Source organism: Toxorhynchites rutilus, chromosome 3 (assembly GCF_029784135.1).
Source record: "Toxorhynchites rutilus septentrionalis strain SRP chromosome 3, ASM2978413v1, whole genome shotgun sequence".
NCBI lineage: Eukaryota > Metazoa > Arthropoda > Insecta > Diptera > Culicidae > Toxorhynchites > Toxorhynchites rutilus.
This window is the reverse complement of record NC_073746.1, coordinates 327,926,061-327,948,906: the sequence shown is the minus strand read 5'-3', so window position 1 is coordinate 327,948,906 and position 22,846 is coordinate 327,926,061. Positions and strand designations below refer to the sequence as shown.

Here is a 22,846-nt window from a genome sequence, read left to right as displayed (position 1 = left end):
GTTATAGAAGCTCGCTTCCTTATTGGCAAAAAACTCGGATAGCCAATTTTCACAGGCCTCTTTTGTGGCTAACTTCTGACTACCTAGCTCGTTCGCCATGGACAAAAACAGGTGGTAGTCACTTGGTGCAAGGTCCGGACTATATGGCGGATGCAAAAGAACCTCCCATCCGAGCTCCCGGAGCTTCTGGCGCGTCACCAAAGAAGTGTGTGGCCTGGCGTTGTCCTGATGGAAGACAATGCGGCCTCTGTTTATCAAAGATGGCCTCTTCTTCATGAGTCCTACCTTCAAGCAATCCAGTTGTTGGCAGTACAGGTCCGAATTGAGCGTTTGGCCATAGGGAAACAGCTCATAATAGATTATTCCTTGACAATCTCACCAAACACACAGCAGAACCTTCCTGGCCGTTAATGAGGGCTTGATCACCGTCTGAGCCGCTTCAGCGGGCTTCGACCACGACCGTTTGCGCTTCACGTTGTCGTAAGTGACCCACTTTTCATCGCCTGTCACCATACGCTTCAAAAACGGGTCGGTTTTGTTGCGATTCAGCAGCGATTCACATGCGTCGATACGGTCAAAGATGTTTTTTTGCGTCAACGTGTGTGGCACCCATACATCGAGCTTCTTTGTGAATCCAAGCTTCTTCAAATGGTTAATAACGGTTTGATGACTTATCCCCAGCTCTTGGTCGATGCTACGGCTGCTAATATGCCGGTCTTTCTAGGCTAATTCAGCGATTTTGTCGCAATTTTCGACGACAGGCCTTCCGGAGCGTGGCGCATCTTCGACGACCTCTACACCAGAACGAAAACGTTGAAACCATCGTTGTGCGGTGGAAATGGAAACTGTATCGGGTCCATAAACTGCACAAATTTTATTGGCAGCTTGAGATTCATTTTTGCCTTTGTCGTAGTAGTACTGTAAAATATGTCGGATTTTCTCTTTATTTTGCTCCATATTTGCGACACTATAACTCACGAACGACTTAACCAAACAAAACACTGTCGAGTACTATATTAAATACCTTTCCAACAAGCTATAGTATGACTCGATACAATGAATACAACTAGAACTACGCGCTTACAACGACACCTCGCGGAAATTCCGCAGGACTTTTTTGACAGCCTAATATTAGGTGTACCGGTAAGTTTCTTCGGTTTTACAACAGATGGCGTAACTTGATTATTATTCCAGTGAATCAAATTTCCATATAAGTCGAAAAGTTGAAGCGTAAACAACATAGTTTTTTGCCATTACGAATATGTCGAATTTCATACCAACGAGAGTGTTTTTGCGGGGAATGTTACTTTATTACTTCAATATAAAGAAAAGAGCTGCGGAAAGTTATAGCATTTTGGTGGGAGTTTATGGTGACCATGCACCAACTGAGCGAACGTGACAGACTTAGTTTACACTAAGTGAAGATGGAAAAAAAGTTGTTACTAGTGATGGGCAATACTTGGAATTTTAAATGTGTAACCATTTTTGCATTAATTTTTGAAAAAAAGAAACTTACCAGTACTCCTATTAATTAACGTAACGAATGAATCAAATCTGTCTCTTCATTCAACCTGACTTCAATCCACCACTACTACTCCACACTGAGATGACCTCGTTGTCGGCGTACACAATTTTATTTTATCGTACAACAAAAAGTAGTTACACCATTAATGGACGGCTCCATTGTTCACAGACCGTGAACCCATACATGTACAACGTAAATATAATATCAGGTATATAAAAATAATTTCAACATGGCAGTTGTACAGTGTTTTTAAAATTAGCTTCTTTGTATTAGAGAGTGGCTATGAGAGGCGATGTAATATACCTGGTATTCTATTTACGTTGATACATGCATACATGATACATGAGAGAGAGAAACGAATTTAGTCTGGCGTGAGTCACTTAAATATGCTGTGAAATCCATTTAACGGTGAGGAATGAAATGAGCACGGAGCGTCGTTAGTACAGTTAGCGACGAGAGGGCCCGAAGTTTTGACCTTGGAGGTACCAACATAGACGCAAAGAATACCGGGAAACGAGCAAAAGGGAAACACCAGAGAGCAAACTGACAACCACGAATATTTTCGGAGAGCAAAAACAACGCGTCTTTACTGAATGACATATATTGTGGAATGAACAGCAGTGATTACAGTGCAGCCGGCTTACAAAAACTTCCTTCTCTCTTCAGCCAAGGTGGCAGGTACCCATCCATTCCCAACACGAAGGACTATTGATTCATGTTGACAGAGAAACTGCTGAAGGAACAAAAACTCATTTCCAATTGAATACGAAGGCCGATGGCTTCATAGTCCCCTTACTATCCTCAGTTTAATATGGCTTTGCCGAGCCCTGTTTATTGTTCTAAATTATCTCTGCCTCCTCTGTCTCTCCGAACCACCTTGTTCTTTGAGCTCCTTAATCCATCGTTTCCATAAGAGGTCTAGGGTGTGCTGGATCATTTTCCAAAGTGCTGTCTACTGTAGTAGCAAGATCTATCATCTTCACGATCGGTTGGTTTTAACGCCCCCGGATCTGAAAGTGGCTCAATGGGTGTGCGTTTACAGTAGCTTCGACTTCAATAGCTAAGGTGTAGCGCACTAAGCACTCCGAAGTTCATCAATCGTCGCTGGCTTGTTGGCATAGAACATAGACTTGACGTAGCCCCACAGGAAATAGTCTAATGGCGTCAAACACGCCCACCAAACTTGATTTTCAATAAATCGATTGTAAACTTCGCTGAGTGGCTTGTCCTGTTGAAACCACATATTGTCCAAGTCCATAGCATCCAATTCGGGCCAAAAATATTCGGTTATCATTGAGCGGTAGCGGTTCCCATCCACAGTAACGTGTCGATCTTGATCATCACGGAAGAAGTACGGCCCAATGACGCCGCCGGACCATAAACCACACCAAACCGTTTTTTTTTCGGGATGCAATGGTGACTCATGGATCAATAACGCATATTTTGCTTATTGACGAAGCCATTCAGCCAGAAATGAGCCTCATCGCTGAAGATGAAAATCCGGATCATTTTAAAGTTGTTGCTCAGCCCAACTCAAGCGGCTTCAGTTCTTCCGTCAATTTGATCTTGTAAGGGTGTAGGCCAAGATCTTTTCGCAAAATTCGCCACGACGGCGTTACAGAGATGCCCAACGCTTGAGAACGACGTGTGAGGGACTGATTTGGGCCTTCCTCATTTGATGCGCTAGCGGTAGCAATATTCTCGACACTACGGGCACTTCTTTGTCTCACTGGCACGGGAACATTTTGTACTGTGCCTGTGGGTTCAAATTTTCCCACTAGACGCTCAATTGTTTATTTGGCAGGACGATTATGATGACTATAAATTGGACGTAGCGCTCTTAAAGCTGAGGCCATTGACTCCGAATTTCGGTAGTAAATATTAATAATCTCGACCCATTGTTGGATCGTATATTTTTTCATTATAAAATGGCAAACCTTACTGAAGGGAAATGTCAAGAGAGCGGGAAAAAATATGGCGTCGTTTGCTGTCCCTATCGGTTTACTTTTGTAGCGTCCCTATTGAAATACCCTTTAAAATAAATTTCAGCTCAAGATTCTTGATTCACTTGCAAATAACATGTTTCTCCGTTACATGGAATACATTTGAACACAACATACGAAAACAACAAAATAAAGACAACTCAAATCGGACCATTCCTTCTTCAGGTTTTGCGCTTAGCAACATATTTGGCCTTTCGTTTTTAGTTATACAGATAGAAGATAAGTGAGTGCGTTATTTCCCCTGAAATTCCATTTCCACCTTCCAACAAAGATCAATTTTGTCAGCCCAAACATTGTGTGGACTAACAACCACGGTTGCCATAATAAAACCTGTGCTTTTGGTCTGAGAAAATCTTTTCATCTTAGTTTTTCACATATTGTATTGCTATCTGCAGTGGCGTTGCATGACCGGGTGACACCCGGGGCGAGTTATTAGGGTGTCACCCCTCTATAATACTTAGTTTTCGTTTTCGAATGAAAAATCAAGCAGTTACAAAATAAGAAAATAAATAAAAAATGGTTTATTTGTGGATGCCGAAATGTGACTCAACTAAATCTTCGTTTTAAGTAAGCTTTCGCTTTCTTGTTGCGGGCTCAATGGAATGCGCAGCAATAAACCTCTCCACAAGATGTCACAGAAACGTACACGGTTAGAAACTGCTTCACTGTACGATTTGGAACCGATTCTTGGAAGTCCGAACCGAATCTTTGTGATGAACTGTAACACAATCAATGTAATCTCATTAATGACATTACTCATCTTATGAGAAATCCTCCTTTCAGTAGTAATTTTTTACCGATGTATTTCAATAAAACCTCCTTAATGACCATTTCGTCTAGACTGCTCCTTTCAACAGCGAGAAAAATTACTAGTGCATTGAGTCTGACCACAACGCTACTCAGAAATGGTCTTTCGGTTTGCAAATATTCTGCGCTAGATCTAAGTCATGTAGTACAATGCATCAGAGGTACAGACAACACAGAAGTATTAAATCTTAAACTTCTGGTGGGAGGAGGTCACACACCGCAGATTTTTAGCAAAATCATGTTGTCCTTATGAGCCCAAAGAATTGTCTACAAACCCTATGGATAGGGATTTTTTGTTTAGCTTTCTCAACAAATCCGAAACTCTTTCATTCGATCCTGACACGGTTGGAGCGATCGATAGCCTGCGAATGGGATGGACGGACATAAAAACTAAACCCTGACCTTACAGTTGTTGAAAGATTTCGTGATTAAAATCTGCATTTTTTCCAACCCAAAAGGAAAAAAAAACTAGGAGTGGGTTATATCTGTGATATAACCGCAAGATTACCGCAAGGCTACCATTGGCTTAGTAATCATTTGTTTGAAATTGCATCTAAATCAATTCTAACTAAATGGATGAATGGATATTTTTCCCCTTCCCTTTTTCACGGCAGCAAATGAGAAACGGACAGAGGTTGGCCAGCTCACGCATAATGCATCATGCACCAATCGCAGACCAATCAAGATTGAAATGAAATTTCAAGAAGCTATCGCTGTTTATAATGATTTAAATAGTTTGCTTTCGAAGCAGTTTTTTAACAAGCGATTGGTAAGAGAAAAGGGGGGAATTTGGACCACCTAAGCGAATTGCCTAATATTTCTAAACCAATACGGTCTGAATAAAAAATGTCACATTGTATATTAAGCTACACTTGTTTTCTCTCAATAAATAATGTTTAATCATTATATAAAGCCTTAATCTACCAAATTTATCATAAAATAAAAGAGATGATTTTTGGACATTAAAATTTGATGCGGGGTGATTTGGTCCAGTGTGTGTTTCATCGAAAAAAACATACTTATGTTTATGTAAAGTATTTTGGAATAATGTTACAATCAGTAACAATGTTTTGGGATCGATCCCAGGTGTCTTGGCCAGATTCCAGACCAGAAAAGTTGGATTGAGACCATCTCGAATTCTGCATGAATCTTTTCACTGTTGGTCGAGCATTTTCAAACACTTTTGATGCTTGGTCAAAGAAAATCCGTTCTCGATGACCTTCGTTGCTCTTTCAAGTTCCTCCTTCTTCCAACGTTGTCTGTCCATCCTCTTTTTGTAATTCAGCGGCATCTGGAATCAATTAGACCAAAGAAAAGCCTCAAATCTGTAGGACCAATTCACCCCACAAAAACGTGTCCATGTCACCCCACACAACATGCAAAAATTAAAATGCAATTAATTTCATTTATTGTTATCAAACTTACAGTTTCGCTCCATCAAATTGTTCTTCTTCTGTAGGCGAACAGAACTATACTACACAATACACGAAAAGTTTGTTTAATTAGCGGGAAAAACCTTAAAACCACTATCGGAAAAGTCACATTTTTTGACGATCACATTTTGATTTGTGTATTGCTTGCTGTGTTTATGCTACCGTTTCCCTCTACTTGTGAAGTTTTACCAAAGTTTTTTTTTACTTTAGGTACATACGGTTCAACAATAGAAGGAGGTGCCATTTTAAAAAATCCAAGTTGAGCCGTAATTTTTGAGATAAAGGGGTGGTCCACATCGCCCCATATGACCAAATCACCCCGTGTTACCCTACAAGTTAGATTTGATGTACTATTCTGGTCATTTATCACTCAAGAGCAAGATAAAGTGTTCTGGTTCCCAAATCTATCTGAGTTAAGGCAGTACTCTAGTTTAGAACTTTGAAAAAAATTAAAAAAATCCTTCATATTTCTGTAGTTTAGGCATTTAAGAATATACCCTAGAAAGGACGTATCGAAAATCCTATTATTTACCGAATTAGAGCCATTTTTGTGATGCGGTATCTATGCTGCTACGGCCATAACAATGAGCTTCAATCGCGTTTTTCCGTAACTGGTTCTTTCAAACTGGCGTACACGATATCTCAAGTTCTACTGAACCGATTCATGTCGAATTTATATGAATACAATCTGCATACATCTCTCTATCGCATGAACCTTTAAAAAATAATATTTTTTTAAATTTTACAATTTAAAAAAAAAATCGGGAAACGCAAGAAGAAACGTTTTTAACCGCATTTTGTCAAAAAAGATGTTTTCGACTTATCCGAGGTTCATGCGATAGCGGCATCTTTACTGATTCAGAATCTGTTCGATTTGTTTGTTTCAGATAACCAGAAGGGCAGGAATCGTATACGCCATGGCAAAACTTTTTTTAATCCTCTCACTTCATCAGCTCTTAACTATTCTAGTTATGAATATTTTTCTCCGTTCCATTTTGGTTTTATTGTTAACCGATAGATGAACAAATGACGATATAATGTATAGTAAAAATATTATTTGTTTTATTTATACGGAACTCGAAAAAACTTCTGAAATTTGTGTCTCTACACTAGAATGCCCCCTTAATTCAAGTATTTCGGTTTTTTATTCTATTTTTCAATCAATGGTATAACGTAGTTCAAAAACTACAGAATAGGATTGGTCATCGAGTCATTCAAATGATTCAAATTTGTTTCGCTGTTTGTTTTCAGTCGTTGTTGGAAATTGAAGAGTGGCTTCAGTTCAATGAACCTTCAACGATGGATTCCAGTTAGAGCCATCTTACTGAAAATGAATTCAGCATACTCCATATCGACTGCAACGCACTTATGCCAGCGCTTGATCCAATCCTCGAAACATTTATTATACAGTCAACTCTCCCTAACTCGATGTTCTGTAACTCGATATTTTCCCTAATTCGATAGATTTCATGGCTCCTTCGATTCACTTTAAAAGAATTGAGGTGCTTACAATGCAAGGGGTGTAAGTGACTTGATCGATTTCTCTTCATCAACTTTTTGTTTAGTTAATAAATCAACAAATACATTTATTGTAGTTTTTGAATAATTTATAATTATATACTTTACAATAAAAACTACTAAATATCTATAACTCTGTAATCCTTGGCATAAGATTCTGGAGGGAGAGGGAGAGAGAGAGAGAGAAAAAAGATCTTGCAAAATTATCCTCAATGTTCATTCATTCTATGGGCGTTGACGGTTTCATTTTCTGTCATTGTGAAGCGAAAAACATAATGGATTTTCAGGTGGAATAAACGCACTACGTGTTTTAAGCATTCAAATAAATATTAATACGTAATAATAAATAATAAACGAAAGAAAGAGCAATCACTATACAAGGAAGAACCAAAGAGCTTTTTATGTAGTCTATTCTGACAGTTCTCATTTCCAACCAGGATCCTTTATAATGTGATAAAATAAACAAACTAAAAAATCAGGAAAATTCAGGATCACTTTAGAAAAATCAGGCAAAATCAAGTGTTTGTCAGGATGTCAGGATACGAGCCAAAAAGTCTGGGAAATCCTGAAAATCAGGAAGGTTGGCATCTCTGGTTGACTGTATTCGATTTGCGGTATGATCATCAGCGCCATCTTCGATTTTTCCATTATCATTTCTTGAAAACGAAAAAATAGCATCTCTGATATCGAGATATGTTATGTAAAAAATCCTTAGCTTGCAAGAAAAAATATTAAAAAATATAGCGCCCTCTATTCCAAAGTCATGAAGATAATAAAAAAGGTTACAATCAATAAATACAAAAATAAAATCCAAGTTAAATATGCACTTGAGTTAAATAAAGAGCTTTAATTTGATATGTCGATCACCTAAATCGGTTCAATGGTTCAAAAGTTATGAATTTTCAAAGAAGGTCATTTTTGGGAAAAATTGGAAAAAGTAGTTTTTTCGGACCACCCTAAAATGAGAATGGTTACCCTAACGAAAAAATAGAAAAAAACGAGTCTAATATTTTGCGATAACGAACAAAACTACCACTTTTCATAGAAATCAGAGGACCACTATATCGGTTTGGCATGGAACGGCTGTATAGATATGTACGAATAATTCGTCCGGCAAGAAATGATTCTTAATTGATAGTATTTACCGAAAAACTCGCCATATATACAATTTTTTCTGAGAGTATATGCATCGATTTGCCTCTGTTCGTGATATAGCCAAAAAATATGGTACATCGGAATCGGAATGATCCAACTGATTAGGAAGAGATTAAATTGGCTTCTTTTTGACAACTCCGGATCAGCAACATTGTGCTAAAACGAGGACTCGAAGGCTTTATGAGCTTTATGATCATTCTACAGAAATCATCGATCTACGTGAATTATTCACTCTACTTCACTCTAAAAAATTAAACAACCTATTCGCATTTTTTTTAATTTTTAAAATCATAACATTACTTTTCAATACACTTCTTATTATTCCTGCAGCATTGCATATTTTTCCCAGCGCTTCGGAGGTTTCTCGATTCCATCATCGTAACAATTTATAATAATGATAAATATTCAATTATTAAAAAGTGACTATTTTTCGAATGCCGAACAGCTTTTCGATCTTTTACAAATTGTTTGACAACAAAATAATCAAATTCCGCTGGCAACAGATATTTCCTCAAAACGTGAAATTTTTTTTAACCAGAAATTCACGTAAAAAGATTTGTGTGACAAATATTGCAGCTAATACTGTAAACGAAATTTTTCTCTCAACTGACGAACCAAGAATGACTTGCATGCGGTACTTATGTGCAAGGACGACAAATCTAATTCTTCTTGCATGCTAGTCTGTGTACAATCAAATTGATAGGTGATATTAAATTGGATGCCACGTTTTCTTTTTAAATTTTCGAACGTTCATAACGCTCACAAACGGAAAACTTTCAATTAATTGAAGTTCGGACAACAAATACTCAGCCAAACTGATGTTCTTTTTGTGCAATGAAGTTTCATACAAACAACCAGTATTTTTATTGATATAACCAAAGAAGATGAATATTGAATGAGAAGTTGACGTAAAGGTATATGAACCCAGATCCTCAAACTACGTTTCTCTGTTTTTTTTAAATTTATTTCACTCGCTCCTCTATAATGGTAGCGCAGCTTTCGCTGTATCCTATTTTATTGATGTGTGTATAAGATTTTGGCTCCATCCATCCGTAATCCTACATGTCCATTTTATACATATTTGTAGAGCATTTTCACCATTTTATTTGCTTGAGTTCGGTATGAATCGACTAGAACTAAATTATCATTATACTGTCCTGTGAGAAGTGTTACGAAGAGATTCTTGAAACTGAAAATGCATATAGACACACCATTTACATCCTTCATTGTTTTTTTTTTTGCTTGGTTTGCACATTCGAATACTTCATATATATGCTTTGTTTTATTACATCAAGTTTTAATTCATATTTATACGCAGTTATTTTTAAAATAGTATTCTCCCATATATTTCATATATATTATATCGTAATTTTTATTTAATACAGAATATAGAATACATTGATATACTTAATCAAAATATGATAATTATTTCTGTCCCCATATTATATTTTTCTGTTAGCATATCCTTCGCCTTTGAAGAGCGTGCGTTTGCCACTGCCTGTCCATCAGTGTACGTGTAATGTAATCCTCAGTGTATTATATATAAGGTTTCCGCGATATCTCTTTCTTGTAGTTCGTTTCTTTATAGTTAATAAGGCAATGTCAAATTAAAAAATAATCCTCTTGCTCAAATGTTTAGCTTTCACTTAATTTTGTTAATTTTCATGTATCTTACCAAGATTTAATCTCACAGTTTTCGTTCAATATAACTCTTATACATTCTAATTTAACAATTTACAAAGTTTTTCTGTTTGAATTCGGTCAAGGTTCTGGTCTGAGGGGATGGTAACAAAATCTGGAAGTGTCAAAGTCGCTCGGACGAGGGAAAAACCAATTCTTTCAGCAATCTTTTTTATGTTATTCTCTAATTTGTCTTCTGTATGATTTACTACTTGTTTATATCATTATCGGAACTTACTTGCAAATTTGCATTGTATTGTTGTTGTTGTTTTTTATTCTACAATGTCTTATCCATACCTTGCCTAGATATCGCTAATGTTTCTTGAGTTGGATTCTTATTTAGCTTGATTCTGAAATACTTTAAGTTAGACTTACATCACATCTTCAATCAGAGTTCATATGTTCAGGAGATTGATTTCCAAAAACAAGTTCGGTGAAGCAAAACGTAAGCAACACTGTTGAGTTCTTCCACGTTCGCATTATGTGTTATTCTATTTCCCTATTTGATACGAAATGGCTCCTGCTGATAGAAAAACAACAAACTTTATTCACAAAAAACTGTCCTAGCTCTAGTTATCTAGCCAATCTGCTCTTGACTTCTTCCGTTGACAGTATTTTTATCTAACAAAACTCAAAGATCTGTGGGGAACAGGAGATCAACCTAAAACTGACTGCCTTATGCTGCTATTTTATCCCTAGTGTTTTTTTACTCCGTCTCGTACAATTTCTTAATTCAAATGTTGAGAATAACCAGTCTTTTCAATTGCCCTATTTTCATACTAAATTGTTTGTTCGCCTCATTCCAAATCGTCTCAGGTATTTTCCAACCTCACTTGTGTTTGGCTTCCTGTAAAAAATACAACAAAAACGTGTCTGTACAAACACTCCATCTTCTTTTTTTTTATTGATTTTGATTATAGCTTCAATCTTAGCGTACATTTTTAATATTATTTTGTAGGGTTTTTTGTATTAGTTCTGCTAGCTTCTACTACCTCTGTCATTAAATCTGTTCCATCTGGGATATGCTAACTTAATAAATGAATTTTTATGGATGGGTAGCTTTACAGAACACAAAATCGAATCCATAATCGGCATGAATCTGTTACATTCACCCTCATGTTTCGCTGAATTGTGTTCAACCGTGGCAATATTATCTTTTTTTTATATAATAAGTCTAGAAATATATTTTTTTGCTTCAATTAGCTGAAAGAATTGTTTTTGTCCCAACGAGTTTCTATCCGGCTGGTGGCGACTCACGGTACAGGTAGGTTAGTTAGTTTTCCAAGATCGTTTAATTCAACCTCTCGGAGCACTGGAGACGCCCTCAATATGCTTGGATGGCGACGACGGGCACAAAAACAAAAACAATTTGTCCCTTAGCAGGTCGACAACTATTGAAGGGAAGATAAACTTAATCCTCAAAGAGCTACCTAATCGGTGCAATTGATTTTACGGTGAATCATTCCAACAAAGACTGGGAGAGATGTGTACTTTTGTTGTTTTGCAGATGGTTGTAAACTATTACTCCGATGTACCTTTGCTTATCTCTGACAAGTGGAGTTAATTAACGCACTCATAACATGCGACAACTATTTCAGTACAGGTACATGAGCCTCGTTTAAATCGTAGTAGTCAACGGTGATCGAGTTTATAGACCTGATCAATGGTAATGTCTGATCCTCCACAATAGAATCCTGATAGAATGTTCGATATGCACCTTTCGATGATTCAAATGATTCACAATTGGTTGGTGTTAAGTCAGAGCGGACCAAGTCGCAAAATTTTAAAAATCGAGTTATTGATTGCATTAGAATAAGCATTTCGTAAACTACACCCCACATTCATCAATTTTGGAAAATCATGCAGACAGCACGAAAAACGGATCGAAATCGTTATGATTGATCAACGAAAACCTATCATAGTATGCAGCCAGAGCAGACCATGTGCTAATAACCATGGCGATAAGGCTCTATATCATGTGCAGACAGAGTGGACCATGTGTCAATCAGTTGATTTGAAACAATTTCCAAGCGCCAAAATTCAAACTAACATAACTTTTTGTTAAAGCTAATAGGTCGACATACACATACAAATACCACGTCTTTATGTTTATAGCATTCGCAAAGATGATGCCGGCTACTGTTAAATCGACGTCATCCACGAAACCAACACTTCTGGGCATCTTCAGCGTCAACACATCGTCGAACAGTATGTTCCGAAGCGTAGGCCCAAGAATGAAAAGCCATGTGAAACTTTTTCCGTGATCTCCATCGATCTCTGCCCTAGCGATGTTTCTTAAATCAGAAATCGGTTCCAGAGATCACAGACCAGAGACCGTCATTGGGTGAGACAACTCAGCCTCCCAAATGGCGCTATTGAAAGCGTTTTTAACATCGATCATTATCATAAGACAGTATCGATCTGTCCCTGTTACCATTTTTTAACGTCGTCCCCTTTAACTCTGGTGGAACAAACAATGCTCGAGAAATTATCCGCTTTCAAATTCAGGAAAAATGGGATAGTGGAGTGGTTTCGAAAGTACCGAATCCTAGAACTAAATAGTTTGATTGAGGCGAAAAAGCGTAGATATTGACGGAAGTTCGTCAATAGTTTGTCAAGGGAGGTCGCGATACGATAATAAGAATTTTTCGATGGTGAAGTTCTGAATTACCCTCCTTTCATGTAACAATTCAGTACCGGGGTCGGATAAAAGCAAATAGAACTTGTAGAAGAATTTTCCCAACTTGGCGAAACAGCATTTGCTGAACTTGTTCGACTTGAATTCCAACGACTGGAGACAAGTAAGAGTAACATCCATACGAAGCCCCAACAAGCCGGCTTGCGATCACAATTCGTATAGGTCGATTAGGCCATAGGCCATGTCATCCTGTATTCGTAAGTTGTTAAAGAAAATAATTCTACTTTGTTTGGACAAGTGGATCAAAACGAACGATTTGCTGTCAGCCACGCAGTTTGATTTCAGCAAAGGTTTTTAACGCCAGAAAAGTACATGATCTTCTCTGATGGCAGCTCCGGTAAGTTTCTTCGGTTTTACAACAGATGGCGTAACATGATTATTATTCCAGTGAATCAAATCTCCATATATGTCAAAAAGTTGAAGCGTAAACAACATAGTTTTTTGCCACTTCAAGTAGTGTGTTTTTGCGGGGAGTGTTACTTCATTACATCAATATGAAGAAAAAATCTGTGGAAAGTCATCGCATATTGATGGAAGTTTATGGTGACCATGCTCCAACTGAGCGAACGTGTCAGACGTGGTTTACACAGTTTAAAAGTGGTAATTTTGACTTGGAAGACGAAGAACCTTCCGGACCGCCAAAAAAGTTTGAAGATGAAGAATTGGAGGCTCTACTCGATCAAGATCCGTCACAAATCCTATCGTTTAAAAGCTATGGGAATGATCCGAAAGATAGGACATTGGGTACCGTATGAATTGAAGCCACGAGACGTCGAACGCCGTTTTTTCACGTGCGAAAAACTGCTCCAACCACATAAAAGAAAGGGTTTTTGCATCGTATTGTTACTGGCGATGAAAAGGTTATGCTGTCTATTTGGTGGGACCAGCTGGGTGTGGTGTACTATGCTGCTAAAACCGAACGAAACCATTACGGGGAACCTCTACCGACGAGGCCACAATACGAGCAAAGACACGTTAAAGTTATTTTGCAGTACGACAATACGCGACCGTATGTCGCGAAACCGGTCAAAACATACTTCGAAACGCTGAAATGGGAGGCCCTATCCCGCCCGGCGTATTCTCAAGACATTGCTTCGTCCGATTACTACCTTTTTCGATCGATGCAACATTGCCTGGTTCGGCATTTCCAATTTTGTTGATGTCAAAAATTGGATCGATTCGTGGTTAGCCGACAAACCGACCGATTATTTCCGCAAAGGGATCCGTGAATTGCCAGAAAGATGGGAAAAAGTTGTGACTACCGATGGGCAATACTTTGAATATTAAATTTGTAACCATTTTTGCAGAATAAAGCATAATTTGTTGATAAAAAATGAAGAAACTTACCGGTACTCCTATTAGTTCTAGGTGCCTACCGTAAGGTTCCTGACCAAGATACTCTGAACAACCTGTTGACGTGGGCTCTCAAACTGGGTATCGAGTTCTCTACGGAGAAAACCGAAATTCTTGTTTTTTTTCTAGAGAGCACGATCCAGCCCGATTCCAGCTTCTCCTATCCAGCAAAACAATCATGCTCTCTATGTTTGTCTATTGATTGCTGGAATACACATTGTGTATCTGAAACAGATATGCCAGCAAAGAATCAACTTTCTTCAAACACTAACCGGGACATGCTGGGGTGTCCATTCAGGAGACCCATTAGGCTATACAAAACAACGAGCTTTTGCTTCCAATCTGCTGCCAGATCGCATATGCTCAAGCTGGAGAAGATACAATATCGTTGCATACGTATAGCCATGGGATCTTTGCATTCGACACATACGATGAGTCTCGAAGTATTGGCAGAGCTTCGCAGAGGTTCACAGAATTATCTTACAGATTTCTCATCCGTTGTCAGATCATTAATTCATTAGTGATATTGATAACTTTGATAATCTACTCCTACTGACTCCTCAGACAAGTTCCAAATCTTTATATTATAAGGACTTTACTCAAGAAGTGCACCCTTCAGTAGGAATCTCCAACCAAGTTTATCTCCCGTATTTGGACAATTCTCCTGTCATTTTTTTATCTAGCCGTGCATCAACAAATTAATGGAGTCCCAATTCATTTAAGCTCTTATGTAATTCCAACGATCTATTTGGAGAAATAATGTGAAGTTAGATCTGATACAATGTTTCCTGAGCCAAGATGATACAGCACGTGTTGTAATTAGCTTAACAGCAGCCGTTAAGCAGGCACCTATTTATTCATCTCGTATATCGCGCTAATCTATCGGATCATGATTTTGTCATGGCTGCTAAACCTAAGCTTATTTCGTTTGTTGTCGCAGGATGCAAATTAAAGCTAGGGCACCCTGGTCATGCTAAAGCAGTTGAATACAGTGATCCTATGTGTGTTAAAGTTTAGTCGGGAAGCCACTGTCCTTCGAACGCCTTTTCTCATGGGCTCGATTTTAAAAGGGAGTGTGAGCTGCCTGAATTCGAAATTGGTAGCGCATGTGGAGTGAAAATGAGTTCGGTCGAGCATGGTTCAAGGGATGAATGTAGGTCGTGATTTCATTCACGTGATATCTCTAAACATTTATACCTTTTCCTCAGAAACGTCGATGTCAACGTTTAATGTGCGCTACACATACAACGTCCTGTCACCGTTCCATCAACTATTCTCTTGGACTTATTTTGCCGACGGCTAACTTGCCGTTGCTAGTGTCTGTGAATGTTTTCATAAGAATTACCTGGGAGAATAATTGACGTAACGTGACGTGGCGTGAACGCGACGTAGATGTTATATGTAAATCGCACTTAATGAAGTTTCATCCGTTGTATCCTTGTCCCATATTCCTCCTATCCGATCGATAAACATTTACTTAGTCACGTCAATACATACACAACTCTTTACAGACGCAAACAACGCAAACCAAAATTGCCAGTGACCATTCTATCCTGGATCCCTCGATGCAGCATCAGTTGTAGTAACCCATGTGTCAGCAGAAAAAAATTGACAGCTCTATCCATCGAACTCTAACTGTGATGGAGAAAACAGTGTAGCTACTCCGTTCAGAAGTGTGAGCCTTCAAAGAACGGTACCCCGCCACGTCGAAAACGGACATCGTGTGGCACTTTGTGGACGCCAGATACGCCCGTTCTGGCATCTACAACATCTTGGCACTACGGGGCAACAATCAGAGCATCGTAAGAAAGCCCGGTATCGGAGCTGCAGCTCAAGTTGAACAAGTTGATTTTCCCGGCGAATCGCAACGTGGCGGTGGTGATGGACGACGAGACCTGTCTCACCCTGGGTGGCAACGACTGGCATGGCACTTCGTATTTTACTTCCCCCACGAAGGAAGTGAGCTCCGAAGTGAAGTTTATTTTACACACCAAGGTCCCTGAGAAGGTGCTGCTGTAGCTGACAATCAGCGAGAAACGGATGTCAAAGCCGCTCTTCTTTAGCTCCGGACTGGCCGTGAACGGGGAAATTTATAGTGCCTGCCGGAAGTTGCGTCGTTCATCGAGAAATACCATAAGAGCGAAGACGCAGTGTTCTGGCCGGATCTGACGTTGGCACACTACTCGAAACGATCATTAGAGAAGATGGAGCGGCTGAATATCGATGTGTTACCCAAGTCGGCGAACTCGCCCAACGTCTCCCAGCTGCGTCCCATCGAGAATTCCTAGGCAAACCTGAAGCGTAAGATCTACTCCAACAATTTTGTCGCAAACACTGAGAAGGAATTGATTAATAAAACAAAGAAATAAGTCAAAAACATGCCTACATCCATGTTTTCGTCCGCCATGGCGAATGTTCCGGCTAACTGCCGGAAGGCCACTTGCAAGGGCGTAGATTTTTTTTGCAAGTGAGCTAATATAATTACTTTCCATGGGAAATTTATCAAACTCAATTATCTGTCTTATTTTTAAACCACCATCCAAAAAAAATTCCAAAATAGGGTCCGTTGCTGATTAATGGTCAGCTTTATCTCAATAAAATATCCCGTGTCGGCCACAGAGCATTGCGAGATACCAAAATTATAATTACAAACAACACATTGAAATAATAACCTCGAGTCAAACGCGACTAAGCAGTTACATATTATTATCGCAATTCATAAGCATAATTGTTGAAAAAATTTAACTCCCTAACGCCAAATGCGTTCAAATAAGAATATTTATTTGGAAAAGAAAGCTCTCAATAGAGTCGTTCGTCCTCGAACAAGAATGTCTGATTCATATACATTGCAGAAAACAAATTATTCGCTAGGAAAAGCTATCATAGAAAATAAAATATCACTATATTATATGTTTTTGTGTTATTTCAAGAAAAAACTCGCCGAAAAAATGATTTCAATATCCACAAACATTTGTGACGATGTTGTGAAGCTGCACTTTTTCACACTACTTAGTACAGCTCACCGGAACTCCCAACAATTTCACCTTATTAAATCACATTATAATTCTTCTGTCCACTGCCTACTGCTAGCTTAATCACTGAACAGCTACTGTACGCACTTCTACCCACCATGATCTTGGTCAGCCCAATTTTTCGCACCATCCGAAACCAAAGCCTGCTGTCGCCAGCCAAACAGAAAGAAAAATCAAGATCCAAAAAAAAACCTAAACGAATTTCTTTGCTAAAATAAAAACAAAAGCAGCCGAATTTTTGTCATTTTCTCACTTTATTAAACCTTCTTCTAGTTATAATTGAACAGAAGGAAAGAATCAGAATAATTATCTTCAAAAATATTTAGGTTATCTCCACTGCTTCAATACACCAAAAAATAATGTTTTCATATCTATGTATCATATCAGGAATACCGAGAGAAAGCAAAAAAAAATAAACGAAATGATAAGTGACGATAAACGTAGTATATTCAGTTAAAAAAAAAGAAATAAAATAAAGAGAAAAAAATCTCACACCCTCATCCAGCTTGTTCTTCTAAATAGTGAATATAGATTAAATCTTATTTTGTTTCTTGTAGTTTATATTATTAAATATGATTACTAATGATTTTCTGCTGTAGTTACTTGTAATTAATCGTTATGTTTCTCCTTCGGCTTGGAAAGCAAAACAGGTAAACGAGAAAGGAAACAGAAAGTTAGAAAACTAATTAAAGACATTAATCCATCAACTTATCGAACTTTGTTTTTCACTTCTTCTTCTTCTTTAACGCACTCTTTGTACAAGTCCCGACGAAGAAATCAAACACACAAAAGGAGGCTCTTCCGCTTTTCTCTTCACGTTGTTTAACTTTGTTCCAATAGAATTTTCACTCTCGTCTCTCTGCTCTTCTTCTTCTGTCTTCTTAATCTGGCTCTATATTATCAATGTATATCAATGAATGCTCTTAGTGTAATCAGTTTTGTAATCGTGTGTCTTCCTCTTTATCTTCATTTTTTTCATTTTCTTCTTCTTTCACTATTTTCAAAAGACTCTAGATTAGGATTAGAAGTAACTTATTTCTTGTTCTAGCTTTGCATCTCTCTTCGTTTGGAAAACAAAAACGCAAGAAAACTCTTCCGGTTTCCGGTTCTATTTGCTTGGCATTACTAATCAGTTGAAGTGTACTCGACTCAGCTGTAATTTTTTTTAATTTTAAACTTGTAGTTTACATGTTTTATTCCTTACAAAAAATGGGGAGAGACTTTATTTCCTATCGTTCGCATCACTAATTTGTTGGTTTCAGTTTTTTTATTTTTGTAGGTTTACTTATGTCTTATCAAACTTACCCATAATAATTATTCGCTAGACTCTCTTTCTTCTCGTCAGGTTGTCTCTATTATCTCATCATTTTGTTATCGTTAGTTTTAAAAAAAACAAACATTATCCCTTTTCTTCTAAAGTTAAGCTTGAACACGAGTGATCAAAGAGTTCTTCGTTAATATTTATGTTTTGAAAACACATTACCATTCCTCATGTTACGTTGTTGCAGTTTTCTTCTAAGATTACAAGAGTGTGATTTTGTGTTGATTTACTCGCTTGCGAGGGTTCTAAATTTAAAAAATGAAACATATCTCTAAGAGTTTTTCGCGCGCACAAAACTTTCTTTGCCTGTTGTGTTGCATTTGTCTGCTGCTTTTTTGTCCTATTAAGAGGGGGCGGGGCGGGCGCTGGACTTTGTTAATTCTATCCCGGATAAATATTAAGTCCTTAACAAGAACGACGAAAACTTAAAAAATTAAAAAATAAACAGGCTTTAGCTCTGAGTCTCTTCATTGTTTCCTTAGGGAGTAAGCTTAATAACAAAGAAACAAAAGTCGTAAAATCAAACGCGAAACAATCATCACCTGCCACTTTTTTCTTTACACAATTACTTAAAAAGGACGCGCTCATCACTCTCCTCGGAAGAATAGTGTTTTCTTCTCGCTTTTTTTTCGCTATTATTATGGGTACCTGATTAAGTATAGTAATGTATATCCTTATCGTTCCGTTCTAGAAAAAAAAAGTTGTGTTGGGGGTTTTACTGTTTTTTTTTATTTGTTTTGTTTTCTCATCCTACACCACGCGCAATGGATTTTAGTGGGTTGTCGCAAATGGTTTGTTTTAGAAAAAGAAATAAATTTACTAGAGTTTTGCATGTTTTTTTTTCTCTGAGTGACGCTTTTTACAATTTTTTTTTGCCATCATTTTCATTTTTCCTCAGTCAGCTCTTTATTTTCGACTTCAATAACGAGGGACTAATGCTTAAGAGTGAGCCTCGGGCAGCTGCCCCGATGGAACCTTGTTCAACTGGTTCTCCACACCTGGAAAGTGTTGTGAAGCAAGCCGCCGAGTTCCAACGAGAGAGCTACCCTCGAAAAATTTGCTTTCATCTAAATACGATTGAATTTATGTATTTTACTGAGAGTGCTAGATTTGTTTTACTAATTCAAATGTGTCACTGTGTGAGTGTGTGGGTTTGTGTGTGTGTGTTTGTGTTTTGTTTGCTTCCATTTATCAGTGTACTGTTTTTTCTCTCTCTTTGTTGAATCTTATTAACATCTGAACAACTGTTTATATCTTATTTTCAAGTTTTCTTTTTATTTATCAAGTAATCAATAGTTTAAACAATTTCTCCTTTGAATTTCTTCGTTTTTGTTTTTCTTTCTGCCTCTCTCCTAACACTAATCAATAAAGATATATTAGATAGATGTGTATTTATGTCTATGCTTTTATGCTTTGCCTTCTTTCCAATTGTGTGAGTGTATGATTTAATTTAAACTTCTTTGCGGTTTTTTTATTTCTTCTCTTTTAATAATATATGTATAATTGTTCTCCCTTCCTTAGATAGTGCTTTTTCATTCTAATATATATGTATAATTAGTTTTCTTTTCTTCAATATTAAAAAATAAGAATCAATCGTTTCCTTCTTCTTATGATTTCGTTCCAATCAAACTTCGATCGAAGGAGGCTGCGACCGCTGCTGCCGCCGCCGCCGCCGTCGTGGTTGTGTTGTTTTGGGGCTGCGCAAAATGCATCGACTGCGGCTGCTGCGGCGGTTGCATCCTGCTCGTCGTCATCTCTCAAAATGCTGGATAAGGTGGCTGCGAGGTGGCATCGTTACCACCGCCATAAGCTGACCGAGGCCGGTTGTTGTAAGCGGCCGCCGTATTCTGCTCGTTCTGATAGTATCCTCCGTAGCCACCGGCCGCTCCGGAACCATACGCCGAACCACCGCCGTACTCCGATCCGGGCTTCGATGGGCCTCCCGCAGTTGGGCCAGCCGATCCAGCAGGACCTGTCGTCGGACCAGACTGTGGCCTCGAGTACATATCCGCCGAACCAGTCGAGCCAGTATTGGGTGGCATATTCCACGAGTTCCAGTTTCCGGATCCATAACCACCGGCACTTCCAGCCCCGGAGCTGTTGTACATGTCATATCCACCATACCCTTGAGTCTGCTGAGGGGTAGCATTATAATTACCCCATTGCTGTGGTGGAGGAGCTCCCCAACCTTGGTATGCGTTGGCCGCTCCAGCCGAGGCTCCATAGCCTCCATAGCCCTGCTGAGGTTGCGAGGCACCCCAGCCCTGATAACCCTGCATCATATTCGACTGCATATTTATTGGCGGGCCTCCCATCTGTCCATTGCCCATCGGTGGAGCCTGCGGAGATCCCCACTGATAGGAATCGGCATTCATGCTGTTATTGTTACCACTGCCATCTCTCGGTTCAGCTTTCTTAATTTCCACCTGCTTGCCACTGATGTTTACAAAATGTTCCGCCGTTGCGCGCTCCACAGCAGCTTCGTTCTCAAACGAGAGGAAACCAAAACCCCTGCTTTTCTTCTTCTCCTGATCGTACATAATAACCACTTCCATTACATTACCATACCGACTGAAGAAGCTGCGCAGATCCGTCTCGGTGATATTTGGCGGCAATCCTCCCAGAAACACCTTCGGATAGCCACCGGTGCGCTTCGGCTTATGCAGAGACCTGGGATTACACGGCTTCGGGTCGATCGTCCGGCCATCCAACGTATGCGGTCCATTTTCCAGCGCGCGCTCCACGTTATCCGGGTTGGCGAAAGTCACAAATCCGAACCCACGAGACCGGCCCGTTTCGTTGTTCTTCATCACCACACAGTCAATGACCTCGCCGTAGCGGCCAAAATAGTGCTGCAGATTTTCCTGCGTTGTCTCCCAGGACAATCCACCAACAAACAACTTTCCCTTCTCGTGATCGTCTAACTCCGCCGCGTTCATCTTCTTCGACGGATGCATCCTAAATGCACTAATTTTGGCTGAACCAATAATCCACTCACTCCCGAACGAAACTTCTTGGCTTCTTCTTCACCACACGCGCGGGGATTTCCGAGCAAGCTTCTTGCCTTGCTTTCCTATTACCCTTACTGCTTCTTCTTCTTCTTCCCTTTACCGAAATCACTTCACGCAGGGAAAAATTTTCTCTTCGAAAAATTTCTTCTGGCTCTGCCCGAACACTTGCCACGAAATTTTTGCTTTTTACGATAAAACTAACTTACTTACTGTCTATATTTTATCGGTATCTGCTTCTTTACGTTTCAATTATTAAAATTATTATACTTAAATCTCTGCTTTAACCTTAATAATGCCTTAAATACTAATTAGAAAACTAAAAAAGATTAAACTTCTTAGAAATCTAAATAACATGTAGGTAGGCTATGATGAGTGGTGAGGCGAATATCATGGGTAGGCATTTATTTTTAGGTTAGAACGAAAAAGTGCACGAAAACACAAGATGGCTGCCGATTTCGTACCGCGGTGAATGGGAAATTTTCTACCTCCGTCAGCAAAATCCGTGCGCGTCAGCTATATTTGAACTGCCCAGTGGGTTGTGCGTTCTATGGAGACGGCTAAATATTGAAAACCGGGAAAGAAATTGAAAATACAAAGCTTGCTGCGAATATCTTATTTTTGGTTTATTGAATTATTATCGAATCATTTTAACGTTGACTTATTATTGTTGATTTACAAAGGATTAATGTTCAATATACGTTTCCTTTTTACAATTTCAAGAAGATATAAGAATTGTAGTTTGAGCAGCATGTTCATATACAAGCATTATGTATTGAAATATAAATTATTGATAATTCAATCAGGTGTAACATCTGTCAAATTTGGTTTCTTTTGATTGTCAGATAGAAAACTGATGAGTTCTCGTAAATCGTTTTTATCTAATGTTGAAACCTTAACAAGGAACAAAGAACTGATATTAAATTTTATTGCATCAGAAACATTCTCGCGTAACTTTTGAAAACGTCCTAAGTAACAAATGTAAACAAATCGAGTTAATGGATTCACACTATTAGTTATCAATCATTTAATGCATTGAGAAAACAATCGTTCAAGTATCTATCCTTTTCACCTTTTTATCGCCGATACAAAAAATGACCAATGTACAGATTCGAATTTTAAGCACTCGACTGTTACTTCGGACACCACTTTCCTCTGACGCTCGATACATCCGAAGTAACAAAGCAACCAGTACAACACGAAATCGCACTTCGGTCATTTTGAGTTTTTGTTATTTTCGGGTGTTGATATCGTTTTTAGTTCAATTCAACGAGTTATAACAATAATGATCTGCTTTTAGCACGAAGTGCAAG

The 22,846-nt window shown here is 38.6% G+C and overlaps 1 protein-coding gene across 1 annotated transcript; it reads right to left on the bottom strand.

The window, feature by feature from the left end:
* Positions 1–9,541: 9,541 nt before the first annotated feature.
* LOC129775205 (heterogeneous nuclear ribonucleoprotein 27C) lies at positions 9,542–21,937 on the bottom strand. The gene has a single exon (XM_055779598.1). It carries the CDS (start codon positions 21,480–21,482, stop codon positions 20,283–20,285), a length of 1,200 nt encoding a protein of 399 aa, XP_055635573.1. The 5' UTR covers positions 21,483–21,937; the 3' UTR covers positions 9,542–20,282.
* Positions 21,938–22,846: the final 909 nt, after the last annotated feature.